The sequence below is a fragment of the Podarcis liolepis genome (assembly GCF_965112155.1).
Source record: "Podarcis liolepis genome assembly, chromosome: 18".
In the NCBI taxonomy this organism is placed as follows: domain Eukaryota; kingdom Metazoa; phylum Chordata; class Lepidosauria; order Squamata; family Lacertidae; genus Podarcis; species Podarcis liolepis.
Window position 1 is genome coordinate 1,128,800 of NC_139572.1, and position 21,724 is coordinate 1,150,523.

Sequence of the window (21,724 nt, forward strand, 5' to 3'; positions counted from 1 at the left end):
CTGATCTGTGGATGGTTTTGTAGAAAAAACATAAAACAAACCATTGGGGTTTCCAGACCAAATATCTCAATGGAGGAACCTTCTCGGAAGTCTCTTAGGGTGGCACAGGAACAGGACTCCGGATACTTGGGCCCGGCGAGGGAACGACAGAGCTGCCTCTGTGAATCTCTCTCGGCGAGACCTCTGTCAGTACCGGCAACCAGGCCTTTGCCAGGATATTCCCCCCACCGGGGTCTTTCCCTGCCCACCCGTCTGAAAGAGTGGCGCCCAGCGTCCTGGGATTCCCCCCTCACTTGAAACCTCGCCCGGCACAGATTTGGAAGGGGAGGCTGGCATGAATGGGAACACCTTGGCAGCTGGCTTCCCAAGAGTGCCAGCTTTGACCCACAACTGTGGGTGCCCGGGGTGTGTGTGGGGAGGGGTGCCATGTAGCGGGCATGGCTCTGGCATGGCCGTATCTTACAGGAGGGCTAGCCGGGGAGGTTTTGAAGCCTCCAGGGGGCTGCCACTGGTCTGTGGGTGCCAAACTGGGTGAAATAAAGCCTCGTTTTCCCCCTGGTGGCACCGAAATTTTGTGGGTGCCTCGCTGCTCCGTGGGGAATTTCGCGGGGGCCCAGGGAGTCGGCACCTCTGTAAAGCTGCTTATCTGCACCCCTGCCTTCTCCTTTCTGAGAACAAAAAAATAATTTGTGCTTTCCCCAGCAGCCTCCATGAGGATTTGCTGGCGCCAGGCAGAATCTCCCGGGAGATCTAGCCCAGAGAGTTGTCTTGACATCAGCATGTGCCAGAGAGCGAGCGAGAGAGAGAGAAGGATTACATTTCCACAGCAAAGGATTCGCTCCCAGCTCCAGGCCGGCGGCAGTTGTGGGGGTCCGGGGCTTTCGGCAACGTGTGTGCCCACCCCGAATGTTTGTGGACGTTCCGTGACGTAGTGGGAGCACATCCCCTGTTCCTCGGAGCCTGCTTTTAAATTCCAAATCCCTCCTGTTCTGGAGAGATAGAAAAGAAAGGAAGAGTTTGTATCACATTTGAGACACTCCCATGGGAGAAAGAACCAGAAAGCCTTTTAAAAAAATAAAACAGGCCATAGGGTTTCTAATAAGGTTCCAGTTTTTAGAGTAAATCTTCCAAGGAGTTTTTTTTTTCCTGCAGGGGAGCAAATTAGGAAACCCCCCCGCTAATTTCCCGCAATTCGGTTTAGATCCCTGGTTTGTTTCTCGTAAGCGCCTTGCAAGATATCTTCCAAATTGTCTTGGCTTTTGACCCTGCCTATATGTCCACGTTTGTCCTGCTGTATCTAGAGGTTGCTTCTAGCCTGCCGTCGCAATCACGGGAGTTTGGTAGAGTTGCATGTGCCAAAACAGGCACAGGTCTCTGCCCCCGGCAGCTTACAGTCAAGATTTCTGCGCGAAGGAATGCGTTCAGTGAACCGAATGTTTGCATTAGGCAAAATTGCATAAGGAAATGGGTCTGTTTAGTACAAATAAGGTCCCATCTTCACTATGCATTCGAAGCAGCAACATAACAAAGTATCCCGGAAACTGTAGTTTGTTCGTGGGTTCGAATCCCCGCAATGACGGGGTGAGCTCCCGTTGTTCAGTCACTGCTCTTGCCCACCTAGCAGTTCGAAAGCACGTCAAAGTGCAAGTAGATAAATAGGTACCGCTCTTGCGGGAAGGTAAACGGCGTTTCCATGCGCTGCTCTGGTTCTCCAGAAGTGGCTTAGTCCTGCTGGCCACATGACCCGGAAGCTGTACGCCGGCTCCCTCGGCCAGTAAAGCGAGATGAGCGCCGCAGCCCCAGAGTCGGCCACGACTGGACCTAATGGTCAGGGGTCCCTTTACCTTTTACCAAATGGCAAATAAATGCCACCGAGAGTTCGCCGGCGCTTCCAGAGTGAATTTCTCCCAGCGGACGCTCCTTGGGGGGTTGCGATTCGGCTGAACGTTCCCAGTTCCAATGTATGCATCTTCACACACACACTTTCCCCCTGGTCTGTGCATTTATTTTGGGCACGTGACTTGGCTGCAAAATTCAGAGTTCGAAAAGCGTCGGCCTCTGTTTTGCAAAGTACAACTGGGTGGATTCGCTTTAAAAGGTGGCTCGAATCTGAATTCCACTGCCTGCCCCAATCCCTAGTCCTGTGCGACAGCCTTGCAAGTCTTAACCACTGGGCCTGCTGGTTCCTCAGGGGCCGGACTCTCCTGCAATTGTATGCGAGGGACCCCATGCGGTCATCCAGCTCAACCCCACGCAATGCAGGCATCACAGCTAAAGGGGGTTGTTTTCTGAGCATCGCACAAAAGCAAAGTTTATCCCGTTGCTTCCTTTTGCATGTTTGTTTAAATCTTTTATTAAAATTTATATACCACCTGATTCGTGTTTTAGAAACAGCTTCGAAGCAAGGGAGTAGCTCCGGGAAAACCCCTTCCCTTCCACTTCATCGCCCCCTTTCAGACCCCAAACGCTCAACCCAAATGCAAACGGGCCGGCGAATTTTCACGTGGCCTAGTAACTTGGCCCAGAATTATTTTGCAAAAAGCCGCCTTGCAGAATCACGCATTTGTTTTGTTTTTGCTGCCACCGGGAATCAGATGGCTTTAAAAGCAGATTAGACAAATTCGCGAAGGAGAAGCAAGGAGGTTTCGGCCGCGGTTAGACGTTTTCGCAAAATAGAGCCTCCAGGTTCGGGCACAGTCTATCTCACCTGGCAAAAGCAGCCTGTCTCTGAATGCTGGTGGCTGGAGATCCGAAGCAGGGGTCCCAAATGCAGAGAATTGCATTTTCATACCTTCTTAGGCATCCTTCCCCTGTGGTCGGGTCGTTTCTTGAGCTTTTCACGGACCTGCCTATTATAGGGTCCTTTTTTGTGTGTGACAAATTTGTTGAGCCCTTCCCTCCCCCAATATCTCCCCCCACCAACCCCCCCCAAAACTTTTTGAGCTATTTCTAAGAACCTTTGGGGTGGAAATCAACACTTCCGACACTGGGTCACCTGGGTACATTTCTGAGATTTTCAGAAATTCCGCCCGGGCGCTATTTCGGATGCCCCTGGTGGCGGAACCAAATGGAGCCCCCATTTGCAGGAGCAGTCTACCTCAGAATGCAACCCGCTGTCTGGAGTGCTGTGGGAAACAGGCTACACCAAAGCTAAAATTTGCTTTCCCCCATAATCATGGAGAAAATATCTGCAGCTCAGTTCCCTCTGCTGTGAACCGCGGACTCTATTTATTTGTTAATTGGTGTGTTCGATATTTACCGTATTTTTCGCTCTATAAGACGCACCAGACCACAAGACGCACCTAGTTTTTGGAGGAGGAAAACAAGAAAAAAATATTCTGAATCCCAGAAGCCAAAACAGCAAGAGGGATCTCTGAGCGGTGAAAGCGGCAATCCCTCTTGCTGTTCTGGCTTCTGGGATAGCTGCGCAGCCTGCATTCGCTCCATAAGACGCACACACATTTCCCCTTACTTTTTAGGAGGGAAAAAGCGAGTCTTATAGAGCAAAAAATACGGTACTTTGAAACCGAAAAGGTTGCTTGGGATGGCGGTGCCCGCAAGTCTCTACATGTGTGTTGGGGCAGGAATGTCCATAGTCACTCCGATTTCTTTTCCGGGAGAGAAGGGACAACTTGATTTGATATTTATTTAAGGGGCTGTTTGATTGCTACACTTGTCGATGCACGTTGTTGAGTTTCCTGTGCAAAGGAAAGGTGGAGAAGGTCTTACGGAAGGGGGCAGGGTTTATTTTTGACGGCGGAGAAGGCCATACGGAGCAAAGGAGAGCGCCTTTTGATTCGCATCCGAAGGCGAAACTTCTCAACCCGCACTTTCCCCAAGCAATATGCGCGGCAGATCGCAGCCGTGTCCTGGGAAATTTTCAGCGCTCCAAATTTTGCAATTTGGAGATGCGGGTGGCGCTGTGGGTTAAAACACAGAGCCTAGGGCTTGCCGATCAGAAGGTCGGCGGTTCGAATCCCCGCAATGACGGGGTGAGCTCCCGTTGCTCTATCCCTGCTCCTGCCAACCTAGCAGTTCGAAAGCACAACAGCACAAGTAGATAAATAGGTACCGCTCTGGCAGGAAGGTTAACGGCGTTTCCGTGCGCTGCTCTGGTTCGCCAGAAGCGGCTTAGTCCTGCTGGCCACATGACCCGGAAGCTGTACGCCGGCTCCCTCGGCCAATAAAGCGAGATGAGCGCCGCAACCCCACAGTCGGCCACGACTGGACCTAATGGTCAGGGGTCCCTTTGCCTTTACCTAAATTTTGCAATGTGGTTTTCCTTCTGGATGAGTGGTGCGGGGAAAGAAATAGAAAACACGTAAAACTGGGCTAAACCGTGTATTAAAATGCGTGGTTGTCGAAAAGAAGGCGCAAGGATTGTATTGTATTGCGGGGAACAGTTTTGCGGAAACCTGTACTTTAAGGAAAACTGGATCCTAAAATGGGTGCATTAGAAAAAAATCACATGAAACCGCTGGTGAATTTTCACGAGGACTTTTAAAAGAAAAACTTGCAAACTGATGGAGAAATGAAGACCGGATACATGAGAAACTGAAGTCGCATTTACAGAGCGATGATGCTTCAAACCGTCATGGCTTCCCCCCAAAGAATTCTGGGAACTGTAGTTTGAGACAGACAGTTGTTTGGAGACTCCCTTCCGGAACTACAGTTCCCAGAATTCTCTGCTGCAAAGAGGAAAGGACTGTTGAAACACTCAGGGATGGGAATAAAAGAGTTCTACTAAGACCCAGAAAATGCTTAGAAAACTACAACTCCCAGAATCCCTTAAGGCAGGGCTGCCTTATGATTTTACCCCAAAGCTGTTGAGCTTTTACTAGGATTTGACCCCAGAAAATAAACTGCAATTTGGCCCCCAAAACGGACTTTGTACATGCCTGCCTTAAGGGAAGAAGCCGTGTGGCGTCACCGTGCTTTAACGTGGCCTGGGAGGAGCAGAAATTGCAGTTTTGGCTGTCCCTAGTGAGGAAGAGGCGCTCCATGGCGAAATCCAGCAACAAAGCGTGATTCGAATCCAGAACCTTTCCTTCTCTCGTGCACAATGAGGCGGAACTAAATGGGCTTCGCTTGCGCATTGTCCACGGGGCTCTGAATGGATGAAAATGAGGCCGGATAGCTAGCCAGCCAGCCCCTCTGCCTCTCTCTCTCTCTCTCTGATGCCCTCTCGAAACATTCCCTTCACAGCTGAGATAGTTGCTGAACCAGCAGATTTCTCTAAGCAAGGTCAGCTCGGGTTATGCTGAGTCTGTAGGAGCTTTTCCCAGTCTTCCGAACTGCCGCCCGGCCACGACTCCCCTCTGCAATGCAAAGCAGCCCCTCCTCTCCGTTTAGTTTCGCACCCGGGTCCCAAACGGTCCTTCCTTCCGCCGGGAGGGTCTGAGAGCTGCCCCCCGTTTGGTCCTCCAACAGCCCAGGCAGAGAGGAAACCATAGGCGCCCGCAAGCCTGGGCGCCTCTGCCCAGGTGTCAGCCCCAATACAGTGGTCCCTTGGTTCTCAAACTTAATCCGTTCCGGAAATTCCGTTCCAAAACCAAAGCGTTCCAAAACCAAGGCACGCTTTCCCATGGAAAGCAATGCAAAATGGATCAATCCGTTCCAGACTTTTAAAAACAGCAATTTAACGTGAATTTGACTATCTAACGAGACCGTTGATCCATAAAACGAAAGCAATAAACGATGTGCCGCAGTCGCACAATCAATCCATCCATCAGCAGCTGAACTGGGTTCCACGCAGTCGCAAAAACAAAACGGAAAAGCTGCAAAAACGCAAAATAAATAGCAAAAATGGACAGACCTTGCTGTGACACTTAAATCGGAAGCGCAACACTCAAAACGGAGCACGTTCAGCTTCCGAAAAAAGTTCGCAAACCGGAACGCTTTCTTCTGGATTTGCAGTGTTTGGGTTCCAAGTTGTTTGAGAACCAAGACGTTTGGGAACCAAGGCCTTGCAAAATACTTTGCAAAAGAAAACCCCTGCGCTTCAGTAATGGGTTTCTGAAAATCCAAGATGGAAAAACGAAAGGAAATCCTGTGTAACAAGGTGTTTGGGTTAGCAGGAGGCTACAGACTCCCTAGGGGAGTGGCTACAGGCTCATGGGCGTGGCTACAGACTCCCGAGGGGAGTGGCTACAGGCTCATGGGCGTGGCTACAGACTCCCCAGGGGAGTGGCTACAGGCCCATGGGCGTGGCTACAGACTCACCAGGGGAGTGGCTACAGACTCATGGGCGTGGCTACAGACTCCTCAGGGGCGTGGCTACAGACTCAGGGGCGTGGCTATAGACTCCCCAGGGGCATGGCTACAGTCTCATGGGCGTGGCTACACTCCTCAGGGGTGTGGCTATAGATTCCCAGGGGTGTGGCTATACTCCTCAGGGGCGTGGCTACAGACTCCCCTTGAGGGTGTGCAGCTATGGACCCTCCACAGCTACCGACTGCTCTTGGGGTGCGACTGCGAACAGTGGCGTAGCGTGGGGAGTGCAGGGGGTGCCGGCGGCACCGGGCGCAACATCTGGGGGTTAGGGGGCGTAAATCCATGGGTTAGGGGGCGCAAATCCACGGGTTAGGGGGCGCAAATTACTTGCCTTGCCCCGGGTGCTGACAACCCACGCTACGCCACTGACTGCGAATCCTGCGTGGCAAGCCCCCTTGCGACCCACGGCCCTGATTCCGTGGCGTCTCCAACCGAGCCGCGTTTTGCCCCCCTTCCTAACCTGGCGGTTCGCTTTCCACCAATCTAAAGAGGAGACGAGAGATTGCAGGCGGCCTTCGAATCGTGGCAGATGCATTAGGAGGACGGCGGCAGAGAGAGCTGCTTCGCTGGTGGAACCCGGGGAAAATGGAGGCCATGAATATTTGATGGAAGAGGCTGTTTGGAGGAGGGGAAAGCGGAAAAGGAGCTGGATTCCCCCCCCCCTTTAATTATTATTTCCAGGCAGGCCTGATGGAGGCATTTGAGTCGCGTTGCTTCTTTCCCACCACACTGAGCGAATTTATGAATGAAGGCCGCTGTTTCTCCTGCAGCCGAGGGCGGACATCATTGCTTCTGCCTCTGTTTCCCCCCCACCACCAAAAACCCCCCACAACCAGCCGCAGAGGGCAATTCCTCAAGTTCTGAGCCTGCAGGGCTTACTCGGGAGTAAGCTGGGGACCTGCCCCCGAGTAAGCACGCTTATAGGGTTGGGTGATGTTAATTCTCCGTCGCAAGATGACATCAGGATGATTTTTTGGGTGGGGAAGTTGCTAGCCTGAAGTCATAACCACGTTGAAGGAAAGGAGGAGAAGTGCCTAGCCTCTGCAGGGATATTTCCCTTACCCTCTGGCTCCCTGGAAATCTCATGATCGCATCACAGCACAGAAGGTCCATCAATTCTGGGTCGAGGTGGGCGATGCCTCGGGAATTAAAAAAAGGCACACAGCTACATCCGTGCAGAGCCTACATTTTGAGGAGTTTAAAAGTCTCTCCAGCTGGACCAATATCTATCGGGGGCAGAGCAAGGCAGGCATAGTGGCATGGGAGACAGGGATAAGGTAAAGGTAAAGGGACCCCTGACCATTAGGTCCAGTGGTGACCGACTCTGGGGTTGCGGTGCTCATCTCGCTTTATTGGCCAAGGGAGCCGGCGTACAGCTTCCAGGTCATGTGGCCAGCAGGATTAAGCCGCTTCTGGCAAAGCAGAGCAGCGCACGGAAACGCCGTTTACCTTCCCGCTGGAGTGGTACCTATTTATCTACTTGCACTTTGACGTGCTTTCGAACTGCTAGGTGGGCAGGAGCAGGGACCGAGCAACGGGAGCTCACCCCGTCATTGCAGGGATTCGAACCGCCAACCTTCTGATCAGCAAGTCCTAGGCTCTGTGGTTTAACCCACAGTGCCACCTGTGTCCCAAGAGACAGGGATAGGTGGAGCCTAATACAGGGGTACCTTGGTTCTCAAACACCTTGGTACTCAAACAACTTGGAACCTAAACACTGCAAACCCGGAAGGAAATGTTCTGGTTTGCGAACTTTGTTCAGAAGCTTCGCTTTGAGTGCCACGTTTCCGATTTGAGTGTCACACTGAGGTCTGTCTGGTTTTTTGCTATTTATTTTGCGTTTTTGTTTTTGCGGCTCTTTTTGCTTCGTTTTTGTGACTGTGTGGAACGGATTGATTGACTGTGTGACTGCAGTACATTGCTTATCGCTTTCGTTTTATGGATCGGTGGTCTTGTTAGATAGTAAAAATCCATGTTCAATTGCTGTTTCAGGGGTTGTGTTTAAAAGTCTGGAACGGATTAATCCGTTTTGCTTTGCTTTCTATGGGAAAGCGCGTCTTGGTTTTGGAACGCTTTGGTTTTGGAACGGAATTTCCAGAACGGATTACGTTTGAGAACCAAGTATCTTTGCAGATCCCTCTATGCAGAGGGTCTGGGCGAACAAGAAAAACTAATGTGAAGGAGGTCTGCAGATTTGGGAGAGGAAAATTTTTAGGTGCTTACCCTGGTGGTCTCAGGCCAAGGGAATTATGGAGCAATCCAGCAATGACCACATTGCAAAATTTAGAGAAGTGCGGAATTTCAAACTAGGGATGGGTTTCCGTTCTCATATCCCCACCCTGCCCTGAACCATTAGATCGGTTTTCCTTTAAATGTGGACTGGTTCCAGATTGCGCCCCACACCCCTAACTGGGGGGGGGAAATTTCAGGAGACTGGAGAAGGGGGGGAAACAATATTTTTAGGGGAGAAACGTTGGAGGGAATGGAATAGGACGTCCCTATTTTCAGGGGAGAAACGTTGGAGGGGATGGAAAAGTCAGTTGTTTATTTCCTTGACATCTGAAGGGAGGGTGCTACCACCGAGAAGGCCCTCTGCCTGGTTCCCTGTAGCCTCACTTCTCGCAGGGAGGGAACCCCCAGAAGGCCCTCGGGAGAGGGACCCCGGTGTCTGGGGCGTCTACTGGGTCTACTGGGCCATTTAAGGCTTCCAAGGTCAGCTGGACCTCCGTATCTGACTTTTAGAAGACATCTGAAGGCAGCCCTGTTTAAGGAAGCTTTTTAATGTTTGATGTTTTATCGCATTTTTAATATTCTGTTGGGAGCCGCCCAGAGTGGCTGGGGAAACCCAGCCAGATGGGCGGGGTATAAATAAGAAATTATTATGACGATGATCCTTTATTCGGCTCTGTCCAAAACTCACACCCAGGACTTCTCTTCTGAAAATAAACTGGTTTATTGGGCAAACTGGGACAAGCTCCCCTTGGCGTAACGCGTGTGCCAGATGATCTGTTGTGCAAGAGTGAGGGGGCAAAGGGGGCCGTCGTTTTAAAAACGCATCGTTTGGCGGTGATATAATGAGAAACTGGCCAGGGCAGGCCGGCAAACAAACATTATTGTTCCGCGTTAGGGGTGTGGAGAGAGACAAAAGGTCGCTAGACCTTTCCCTACGATCCTGGAATAAAAAGGAAAAACGCCCCACATCAGCAAGTAGGGGGAAAATATTTTGCTCGTCAGCTGAGTGGAATTGTCTGAGAGAGAGAGAGATCAACAAAGATCAGGACATCACATCTGCAATTTCTTTACAAAGCTCCGAGCCCCACGAGGTTGTGGGGTGTTGGCAAATTTGTAAGCAGAATACAGACCCTGCGAGGGTCCCTGTTTTCCAGGGACAGTCGCAGACTAACAGAAGCCGTACCAGCATGTCCTGCTTTTCCTTAGGACGTCCCTATTTTCACGGGAGAAACGTTGGAGGGGATGGAATAGGACGTCCCTATTTTCAGGGGAGAAACGTTGGAGGGGATGGAATAGGACATCCCTATTTTCAGGGGAGAAACGTTGGAGGGGATGGAATAGGACGTCCCTCTTTTCAGGGGAGAAACGTTGGAGGGGATGGAATAGGACGTCCCTATTTTCAGGGGAGAAACGTTGGAGGGGATGGAATAGGACGTCCCTATTTTCACGGGAGAAACGTTGGAGGGGATGGAATAGGACGTCCCTCTTTTCAGGGGAGAAACGTTGGAGGGGATGGAATAGGACGTCCCTATTTTCAGGGGAGAAACGTTGGAGGGGATGGAATAGGACGTCCCTATTTTCAGGGGAGAAACGTTGGAGGGGATGGAATAGGACGTCCCTATTTTCACGGAAGAAACGTTGGAGGGGATGTAAGGATCTCTGTCTGGTTCCCTGTAACCTCGCTTCTTTCAGGGAGAGAACCGCCAGAAAGCCCTCGGAGCTGGACCCCGGTGTCCAGGCTGGACGATGGGGGTGGAGACAGGGATTACTGACTGGCCAAAGTAGCGGGTGAATTCTGGTTCCCCTATAGAACCCCTTTGGTCCAGCGCTCTCCCCAACTGCCCTGTGTCCTGTGTTCAAGTCTCGCATCCCTTTCCCAGATGCATTTAGAAACCAGCTCCCTCCTCGCCTCCTCTCCCGAGCGATTCGTCTGTTCCATCTCTGGCTGGGAAGCAAATCACACCAGGCTTGAGACGTGCGTACGAAAACACACACACACATACACAAGCAAAACACTTATCCTGTTAGTCACACTTGGCACCTCCAGCCCTTGTTCCTGCATGAGCGACGCAGAACAAAATTGCCAATGGTTTCTCTCTTTTTTAAAAGAACAACAACAACCACACACACACACACACACATACACACACACCAAGCCAGCCTTTCTCCATCCCTCCCCCCCCCACGCCCGGGAAAAATATATATATATATATATATATCTGCAATTGTTTTTCCGCTGAACCTTGGCTGGGTGAGATCATAGGGCGGGCTGTGGCTGCAAAGATTAGGCTCCTCTGGAAATCATCACCCAGGGAGATCCACATCTCTGCTCCCTTTCGCAGCAGGTGGTTCGCCACCCCCACCCCAAATAAAAGCTGGAGGGGTAGATAAATTTTGGGTTCGAGGCTCTGCACAGATGGAGGGAGAGAAGGGGTGTTTTGTTTGGGGCAGGGCTCAGCGCATGGCAAAGAAGCCGGTGGAAAACGAGACGGAATAGAGGATTTCCGGAAGATATCCAGCACTGAGCGGGTTCTGGGGCAGGTGGGACAATATTCACCCCTGTCCAGCTGCAAAGGGAAGGGCGCTTTTGCCCCCGGGGCAGGAAGAGATGGGCAAATGAGATATTTGTACCCGGGGGTGATGGAGGAGACCTCTGTTCCCGGAGAGAAATGGGGAAGAGACCCCTTTGTCCCGCGGAGAGATGGGTGAGACCTTTAATAATAATAATAATAATAATTAATATTAATAAATTTATACCCCGCCCATCTGGCTGAGTTTCCCCAGCCACTCTGGGCGGCTCCCAATCAAGTGTTAAAAACAATACAGCATTAAATATTAAAAACTTCCCTGAACAGGGCTGCCTTCAGATGTCTTCTCAAAGTCAGATAGCTGCTTATTTCCTTCACATCTGAAGGGAGGGTGTTCCACAGGGTGGGCACCACTATCAAGAAGGCCCTCTGCCTGGTTCCCTGTAACCTCGCTTCTCGCAGGGAGGGAACCGCCAGAAGGCCCTCGGGAGAGGGACCCCAGTGTCCGGGCTGGACGATGGGGGGTGGAGATGCTTCTTCAGGTCTACTGGACCGAGGCCATTTACGGCTTTCAATGTCAGCACCAACTGAATTTGCCCTCACAAGTGGTCTTAACCCTGACCATTAGGTCCAGTCGTGGCCAACTCTGGGGTTGTGGTGCTCATCTCGCTTTACTGGCCGAGGGAGCCAGCGTACAGCTTCCGGGTCATGTGGCCAGCAGGACTAAGCCGCTTCTGGCGAACCAGAGCAGCGTACGGAAACACCGTTTACCTTCCCGCCAGAGCAGTACCTATTTATCTACTTGCGCTGGTGTGCTTTTGAACTGCTAGGTTGGCAGCAGCAGGGACTGAGCAATGAGAGTTCACCCTGTGGCGGGGATTCGAACCGCCGACCTTCTGATTGGCAAGCCCTAGGTTCTGTGGTTTAACCTACAGCACCACCCGCAAGTGGTCTTAATGATCATTTATCCCTCACCTTGAGAGGCAGTGCGGTATAGTGGTTGGAGCACCCTGCCAGGACCCTAGGGCAGCAGAGAGAGCTGCCGGGAAGTGTGTGCGAGAGACACCGCTTCTTCCAGACGCCGCTCCCTCCTCTGGGTATATTTATTTGTGAGATAAGTCTCATCTGAAGGCCACCTCCTTCGCTCCCCCAGAGCATCTTTCGTTGCCGGGCTAATCTCTGTTGCCACGGCAACGACATCCTCAGCACCCTCCTCCCCGCTCCCTGAGCATTATAAATTATGGCTAAGTGGCTTCCTTGGCGGAGAGGGAGAAGGGGCTGGATGGCTTCTGCCCTGGTGGGGGTGGGAAGATGAGAGAGAGAGAGAGAGAGCGCATTTTGACATGTCCAAATCTCGGCCTTGTCAGGAGTTTTCCGTTCCCTCTGGAAATCAACTGCGGGAAGAAGATCTGAAAGGGATGGGTGTATTTTCCATCTCAGCAGCGGCATCTGGTGGCCATGTGGCCTACATCACTCGGCACGTCAGAATTTGAACCCAGGACCAAAGTGGAAGAAGCAAAAATCGCCAGTGTCGAAGCGACATCAACTTCATCGGACCGGTCATGTTGTGTGGATACCCGCTGACGCAACTCCTCTATTCCCAACTTAAAAATGGAAAGCGTCATGCTGGCGGTCAACAAAAGAGGTCTCAGGGCAAAATCTTTAAAAATGTAGTATAAACACTGACAACTGGGAAACACTGGCCTGCGAGCGCTCCAGTTGGAGAACAGCCTTGACCAAAGGTGTCGTGGGCTTTGAAGACACTCGAACTCAGGACGCAAGGGAGAAACGTGCTAAGAGGAAGGCACGCTTGGCAAATCCACACCGGGATCAACTCCCTCCCGGAAACCAATGTCCCCACCGTGGAAGGACGTGGGGATCCAGAATTGGCCTTCACTGTCGCTTACGGACTCACGGTTAAGACCATGTTTATGGAAGACAATCTTGCATTACGGTATTTTAATATTTTGTTGGAAGCCTCCCAGAGTGGCTGGGGAAGCCCAGTCCAGATGGGCGGGGTATAAATAATAAATTATTAGTATTATTATTATTTATTACTCGGCTACAAGGGATCGCCAAAGATAGCAGGCAAGAATTCGGCCCGCACAACGCCACCGGCTAAACGAAGGAACTACACAAGTTGAACAAACGAATTTTGATAGGGACAAATGTAAGGTTCTGCGCTTAGGCAGGAAGAACCAGATCCACAAATATAGGATGCGGGACACCGGGCTTATTAGAAGGACATGGGGATCTTGGTGGACCACAAGCTAAACGTGAGCCAAGTCTGTGATGCAGCAGCAAAAAAAGCGAACGCTATTCAAGGCTGCATCCACAGACGTCTAGTGTCCAGATCAAGGGAAGTCATGTTGTTGTTGTTTAGTCGTTTAATCGTGTCCGCCTCTTCGTGACCCCCTGGACCAGAGCACGCCAGGCCCTCCTGTCTTCCACTGCCTCCCGCAGTTTGGTCAAACTCATGCTGGTAGCTTCGAGAACACTGTCCCACCATCTCTTCCTCCGTCGTCCCCTTCTCCTTGCGCCCTCCATCTTTCCCAACATCAGGGTCTTTTCCAGGGAGTCTTCTCTTCTCATGAGGTGGCCAAAGTCTTGGAGCCTCAGCTTCAGGATCTGTCCTTCCAGGGAGCACTCAGGGCTGATTTCCTTCCGAATGGAGAGGTTTGATCTTCTTGCAGTCCATGGGACTCTCAAGAGTCTCCTCCAGCACCAGAATTCAAAAGCATCCATTCTTGGACGATCAGCCTTCTTTATGGTCCAGCTCTCACTTCCATACATCACGACTGGGAAAACCAGAGCTTTTACTATATGGACCTTTGTTGGCAAGGTGATGTCTCTGCTTTTTAAGATGCTGTCTATTCTGCCTTGGTCAGGCACAACCGGAATCCTGTGTCCAGTTCTGGGCAGCACAGTTTAAGATGGATGTTGAGAAGCTGGAAGGTGAGCAGAGGAGGGAGACCAAGATGATCAAGGGCAAGGCTCAGCAAACTTTTTCTATCTGGTGTGTGTGTGTGTGTCTCTGCAAAAATATAATCCCTTTTTCTCTCTAGCAATCTCCCTACCCGGTTAATTAGCATCTTACTAATGATGTAAGCGGCTGTCTCCCAGGGGTGTGTGTGTGTGTGTGTGCTTTTTCGGCTAAAAAGACTGCATCTCTTGAACTGGGAAAAGTTTTTCCCGCCTTCATTTTAAGGGTGCAGGAGGAGGTTATTTTTTTCGACCTTCCTGGCGCAAAAGGCTTTCGCCACTTCTCGAACACAGGGCAACGTAGGAAGCGGCGAACAACACACGGAGGAGGAAGTATCTGCATTTAGCTACAAAAATGTGGAGAATAGGGACGAGGGAGGGAAGGGGGGGTCGGATGCGGGAAGGAAGTGGTCGTTTGATGTCTGCCTGCTGTGTCCGGTTCATTGTATTTGAGCCCGCACAACAGAAATACAAACCCCTCCCCGAGTCTTCTTTGGCCCCCACCCAGGATGGTGGGGCTTTGTGCGGTGGAGAAAAGAAAAAAACCAGCTTTATTTCAGTAATAAAAACATGAGAGTCTGCTAGATTGGAGCAACAGCCAGCGCCGGATTTACGTATAAGCTTAAGAAGCTATAGCTTAGGGCCACACTCTCTTGGGGCACCCCAAAAAAATTAAAGGGGGGAAAACTGGGTGTACATTTCCAAAATATAATCTATCGATCTATCGATCTATCGATCTATTTATGCCAGTGTCGGATTTACATATAAGCTAAACAAGCTCTAGCTTAGGGCCCCACTCTCTTGGGGGCCCCCCAAAAAAATTAAAGGGGGGGACTGGATGTACATTTGAAAAATACAAGATAAAAAACAAATAAAATAAGACCTACATCCAGCAACAGTGTTTTGTGTTGTGTGGGCTCCTCTGGTGTAAGTCATGGGCCCCGCCTGCTCCCTAAAATATCCCTGCTTTGCTCCTTTCTATATATAGGGTGGCGACATTCTGCTCTTTATAATTATTAGTAGTTTGCATCATATATTTACACCGCTTGTTGATAAAACCCATATCATCTGATAAAACCCGTATTTTGTGATGTGCAAATGGCTTGAGATACCTATGAGGTCCATAAATGACCATATAGCACATATTCAACACAAAAAACAGCGGCAATCTGTTGTGGACAGCTGGACATATAAAGGGCCCCGTTACCTTCAGGAGCTGAGGGCCGCATCAAATCTAAATCTGGCCCTGCCCTGCAAAACAGGGGCACTTGGAGGGTCTGTCTACTGCGTGTAGGAGGAATAAAGCAGAGAAATGGGTCACCATAGCAAGTACCGTATTTTTTGCTCTATAAGACTCACTTTTCCCCTCCTAAAAAGTAAGGGGAAATGTGTGTGCGTCTTATGGAGCGAATGCAGGCTGCGCAGCTATCCCAGAAGCCAGAACAGCAAGAGGGATTGCTGCTTTCGCTGTGCAGCGAACCCTCTTGCTGTTCTGGCTTCTGGGATTCAGAATATTTGTTTTTCTTGTTTTCCTCCTCCAAAAACTAGTTGCGTCTTGTGGTCTGCTGCGTCTTATAGAGCGAAAAATAAGGTAAATTTGGGTTTGCCGGTTGCCCTGTGAAACAACACGTCGGGAACCGCAACCTTGCGTCAAAGCGGTTCCGGCTTCCTTTCCCAGCAGACCAAGAGCTTGGCGTTCCATAAAAGTGTTAAAAAGAGGCGTTTTAAAGGCTTCTCAGGTATATGTGCACGCGTTTATGTGCCGACCAGCTCGATAGCAAATCGAAAGCCACTTCCGGTCAGTTGCTATTTTGGGATGGGATTTAACCACAAATTGGCATATTCCGGTTTCCAGCTAGAAACAGGTGTTTTTGCAGGAAGGAAAGTGACGGGGAGGGAGGGGCGAAGGACCGAGAGCTGTGGCACGGCAAAACCTTCGTGCAAACCCATCGGAACGGAAGCGCGAGAAAGAGGTGGCGTTGGCCGAACCTCCCTGCAAATTTCACAGGGCGAATCCTTGATAAACGTGCTGCTTGGGAGTGGCCAAACCAGTATTTAAAAAAATTGAAAATCCGGGCGTAAAATTGAAATTATTTTGCCACCTGTTGCAAAGCAGGTTTATTGTCAAAATGTACAGACTTTCAGCCATTTGCAAGGAACAAATCGAAAAAGCGGTTCCCCCAGATTCAGCTGGGAAATGCAGCTTTGCAAACAGATTGGTTTTACATCGTTTCCTTATCTGTGTTGCACACAATCCCTTCTCTTGCTCGTTTTTTCTCTCTACAACAACCCAGCGAGGCGAAGAGGCGGGCGTTGGCTCAAGGTGGCTGATTTTGATGTTTATGTGTCCCTTGTGGTGCTGTGGGTTAAACCACAGAGCCTAGGGCTTGCCGATCAGAAGGTCGGCGGTTCGAATCCCCGCAATGATGGGGTGAGCTCCCGTTGCTCGGGCCCTGCTCCTGCCCACCTAGCAGTTCGAAAGCACGTCAAAGTGCAAGTAGATAAATAGGTACCGCTCCAGCGGGAAGGTAAACGGCGTTTCCGTGCACTGCTCTGGTTCTCCAGAAGCGGCTTAGTCCTGCTGGCCACATGACCCGGAAGCTGGACGCCGGCTCCCTCGGCCAATAAAGCGAGATGAGCGCCGCAACCCCAGAGTCGGCCATGACTGGACCTAATGGTCAGGGGTCCCTTTACCCTTTACCTTTCTGTGTCCCTTGAAGTCTGAGTTCCTGCGTCTTCTTAAGTCTTCCTCTTGTTTTTCTCTCCAGGATCATCGACACGAGTACAATTCAGCAGGAGAGACTGCAGGCCATAGCGGTAAGCCCTTGATTTTGCATCCTAATAAAAGATCACCGTCATAATAATTTCTTATTTATACCCCGCCCATCTGGCTGGGTTTCCCCAGCCACTCTGGGCGGCTCCCAACAGAATATTAAAAACACAATAAAATATCAAACATTAAAAAGCTTCTCCAAAAAGGGCTGCCTTCAGATGTCTTCTAAAAGTCAGATACTGAGGTCCAGATGACCTTGAAAGCCTTAAATGGCCCAGTAGACCTGAAGGAGCATCTCCACCCCGGACACCGGGGTCCATCTCCTGAGGCCCTTCTGGCGGTTCCCTCCCTGCGAGAAGCCAAGTTACAGGGAACCAGGCAGAGGGCCTTGTCGGTGGTGGCTCCCTCCCTTCAGATGTCAAGGAAATAAACAACTATCTGACTTTTAGAAGACATCTGAGGGCAGCCCTGTTTGGGGAAGCTTTTAATGTTTAACAGACTATTATATTTTAATATTTTGTTGGAAGCCGCCCAGAGTGGCTGGGGAAACCCAGACAGATGGGCGGGGTATAAATAATAAATTATTATTATTAAATAATTATAGTTGTTTATTTCCTTGACATCTGGTGGGAGGGCGTTCCACAGGGAGGGTGCCACCACCAAGAAGGCCCTCTGCCTGGTTCCCTGTAACCTCACTTCTCGCAGGGAGGGAACCGCCAGAAGGCTCCAACCATCTTGCTGTCCGCTGAACAACCTGGCCGCTGAATTCTGCACCGCCTGAAGTTTCCGAACCGTCTTCAGAGGCAGTCCTACGAAGAATGCATTGCATTAATTTAACCTGGAGGTTACTAGAGCACAGACGACGGGAGTTAGGCTATCCTGGTCCAGATAGGGAAATTTGCACAAAACTGCTGGCAAATTTTTGTAAGGACTTTTAATTTTTTTAAAAAATTGCAAATTGATGTGGAACTGAAGAGAACTCCATTTAATACTGGTGGCGGGAGAAAGAATGAGAAACTGAAATTGGCCGTTTCCTAGTTCCTGGTTAGTCAGAACGCAAGGATGCTTAACTCTGCATTGATGTTGTTGTTTAGTCGTTTAGTCGTGTCCGCCTCTTCGTGACCCCATGGACCAGAGCACGCCAGGCCCTCCTGTCTTCCACTGCCTCCCCCCAGTTTGGTCAAACTCATGCTAGTCCTTTCGAGAACACTGTCCCACCATCTCGTCCTCTGTCGTCCCCTTCTCCTTGTGCCCTCCATCTTTCCCAACATCAGGGTCTTTTCCAGGGAGTCTTCTCTTCTCCTGAGGTGGCCAAAGTCTTGGAGCCTCAGCTTCAGGATCTGTCCTTCCAGTGAGCACTCAGGGCTGATTTCCTTCCGAATGGAGAGGCTTGATCTTCTTGCAGTCCATGGGACTCTCCAGAGTCTCCTCCAGCACCAGAATTCAAAAGCAACCATTCTTCGGCCATCAGCCTTCTTGATGGTCCAGCTCTCACTTCCATACATCACTTCTGGGAAAACCATAGCTTGAACTATACGGACCTGTGCATTGATAGGACATGCCAAAACAGAGGTCTCAGGCTTCTGTCGAGATTTATTTGTTGCTATTGTACCCATCCCTATTATTATTCTTTTAAATTATTACCTGCGCTTCACCCGGATTTCCCCAGGCAGGTTGCGGCCATTGAAAAGACATTCAGAACTGTTTGGATACTTGCAGGATGAAACGCAATTGCTAAATATAACCCGGGTCTGTGTTAAAGTGGTGTGTCTTCGCCATTCACCCAAAACTGCATACCCCCCCCCCCCCGTGGGGAGTTTGCAGGTTAGGGCCTGTGACCAGGAACACCCTCTCCTGGTCCGCTGCCATCCGGAAGGGCGAGGGTGCGAGAATCGACTCCTTTTCACATTCATTTTGGCACATAGGTGAAGAAGCAGACTCTGAGAACTGCCAGGCAGTCACTTCAAGGCCGCAGACCCACCAAGTGCCCCTATTTTCCAGTCTCAGGTTTACAGAAGCCGTCCCGGTTTCTGATTTGATCCCAGAACGTCCCGCTATTCCTTAGGGAGCTCCTATTTTCAGGGGAGAAACGTTGGAGGGGATGCTAAAGGTCGGGGGGGGAGAGAAATGGACAGGGGACCTAGAATCATAGAATCCTAGAGTTGGAAGAGACCCCAAGGGCCATCGAGTCCAACCCCCTGCCGAGCAGGAAACACCATCAGAGCACTCCTGACATATGGTTGTCAAGCCTCTGCTTAAAGACCTCCAAAGTAGGAGACTCCACCACACTCCTGGGCAGCAAATTCCACTGTCAAACAGCTCTTACTGTCAGGAAGTTCTTCCTAATGTTTAGGTGGAATCTTCTTTCTTGTAGTTTGGATCCATTGCTCCGTGTCCGCTTCTCCGGAGCAGCAGAAAACAACCTTTCTCCCTCCTCTATGTGACATCCTTTTATATATTTGAACATGGCTATCATATCACCCCTTAACCTCCTCTTCTCCAGGCTAAACATGCCCAGCTCCCTTAGCCGTTCCTCATAAGGCATCGTTTCCAGGCCTTGGACCATTTTGGTTGCCCTCCTCTGGACACGTTCCAGTTTGTCCTGGTATTGTCCAGTGTGCCGTCCCACAACGGTGCCCCCGTTTCTCGGATTTGTCCCTGGGGCAAAAATGCCATTTATCTGACCGATGAGCTCAGTTCCTTCCTGGGGAGGGAGGAGGGTGAAAGCAAGAAAGCTCGCTATCTCCCGGCCTGTTCTGCATCTTCCCAAACCCGGGTTGTAACCTTGAGAGAGAGCTACAAATGTGGAGCTCTCCCCTCAGCTCAAACGCTCCTCTCTCTGAGACAATGGCATCCTTTTTCTGCTCCCTGACATAAGCCCTTTTCTTCTCTGCCTTTAGAAGCCGGAGAAGCTACAACATCAGCCGGATGCCAGCGCTGCGCGGCAGGGTTCCCCGGTAACCCGCTTCCTCCCCGAGCCGCGAGGATGTGGGTTGGAGGGGGCAGCCAAATTTGGGGAGGCTGCGAGGAACGCGTCAACCTTTCCCCGCCGTTTGGCACCGCCAATTCGGACAGAGCTGGGCAAACGGAGGTCTTTGGACCCCCAACAAATGTGCCCATCGGGTACCCTTTCAAGAACGCCGCATTCTTGGGCAGCTGAGCTTGGGAGGCTGGCAGGGGCCGGCACCAGGGCTTGGCAGGGCCGTTCCCCTGGCACACACCTCGCCACGGGGGCCGCCGAATCTCCCGCGATGGGGAGGTAGGCCCCCCGAGAGAAGCGACCCCTTGGAGATTGCTTTCAAGCTCTGGGGGCCTCCGAAACCTACAGCAAGCGCTGGCCACCTGCCCAAATCTTCTTCCAGTGTGGTGTAGTGGTTAAGAGCGGTAGTCACATAATCTGGGAAACCGGGTTCGTGTCTCCGCTCCTCCACATGCAGCTGCTGGGTGACCTTGGGCCAGTCACACTTCTCTGAAGTCTCTCAGCCCCACTCACCTCACAGAGTGTTTGTTGTGGGGGAGGAAGGGAAAGGAGAATGTTAGCCGCTTTGAGACTCCTGAAGGGGAGTGAAAGGCGGGATATCAAATCCAAACTCTTCTTCTTCTTCCTCATCTTTTGGGAGAGTGCAACAAACTGCTTCTCGTTTCATTCCCCCCCCCCCAAATTTTATTCCATCCCCTCCAGCATTTCTCCCCTGAAAATAGGGACATCCCATTCCATCCCCTCCAACATTTCTCCCCTGAAAAGAGGGACGTCTTATTCCATCCCCTCCAACGTTTCTCCCCTGAAAATAGGGACGTCCTCTTCCATCCCCTCCAACGTTTCTCCCCTGAAAATAGGGACGTCCTCTTCCATCCCCTCCAACGTTTCTCCCCTGAAAATAGGGACGTCCTCTTCCATCCCCTCCAACGTTTCTCCCCTGAGAAGAGAGACGTCCTAAGGAAAAGCAGGACATTCTGGGATCAGATCAGAATCTAGGACAGCTTCTGTACATCCGGGACTGTCCCTGGGAAATAGGGACACTCGGAGGGTCTGGAATCTACCGGCAAAGGGGCATCATTGGGGTCTTTTGCCTCCTGCCCCTTTCTCTCTCTCCCCCCGTAATGACGCCCCTGTTTTCATCGGGGAAACGTTGGAAGGTATGCAGTGCAGGGAGCCCAAAGCCAAGCGTCTCAACTGGCCCCGGTTTCCCGGAAAATAAATCACCGCTTGCGATTTATGTCATCCCCCCCTCCCCTTTTGGAACTGGGCGCCCGTGGCTGAAGGCTGTTCCCCCTCCGCCATTCGCAGTACGCCATGTTCCTGCTCTCTCCAAATTACCCGTCCTGTACAGATCTCACAACAAAGAGCATTTATGTCGGCTTTAAGGCTAGGAAGAGAAAGCACACACACACACCGCAATTGTCCTGTAATGATCTGTTATCAACAGCTCAGGATGATGGAGTCTTGCACCCCGCTGGGCATGTGATGGGAGGCTGCCCAATCGCCGCAGGATGCCCTGAGGTCCACACAAGCACATTTAGAGACACGGGGAGGCCGAGGCTGTGTCTTACGGCTTTTTAACATGTGTTTGTGGGAAGGGGGGGCCTGTCTAGTTCAGGGTTGTCTGAGCTACAGTTACAGACTCACGGTCCTTTCCCAAACTTTCCCGGTGAGGCCAGGAACTGAGAGTTTCCGCCTGCCAAAGCAGACACCCAGTGGCTGAGCTACAAGATCCTAGTCCTCATGGTGGGTTTAAAATCGGCGTGTCTGAATGGTCCTGAACGGTGTAACCCTGCCCCTGTTGCTCCTTCAAGCGGTCGAACACGGACCGGAGTGAGTCGTACAGGATGAGGGGGATGAAGATGTCGGCGTCGCTCTCATCCTTCTCGTAATTCTCCAGAACCTGTAGGAGATGGGAAGTTAGTTGGTGTGGAGGACTCCCTGGTCCTGAATGGG

The 21,724-nt window shown here is 51.1% G+C and overlaps 1 protein-coding gene across 2 annotated transcripts in view; it reads left to right on the forward strand.

Annotated features, from left to right (window-relative positions):
• The window catches only part of PALM (paralemmin), a 46,277-nt gene that overhangs the window by 2,046 nt on the left and 22,507 nt on the right, over positions 1 to 21,724 (forward strand). For both annotated transcript variants that reach the window (XM_083484051.1, XM_083484052.1), the window contains exon 2: positions 16,784 to 16,832. In XM_083484051.1, coding sequence (XP_083340177.1) covers positions 16,784 to 16,832 — 49 coding nt within the window. The remainder of the gene's footprint in view (positions 1 to 16,783; positions 16,833 to 21,724) is intronic.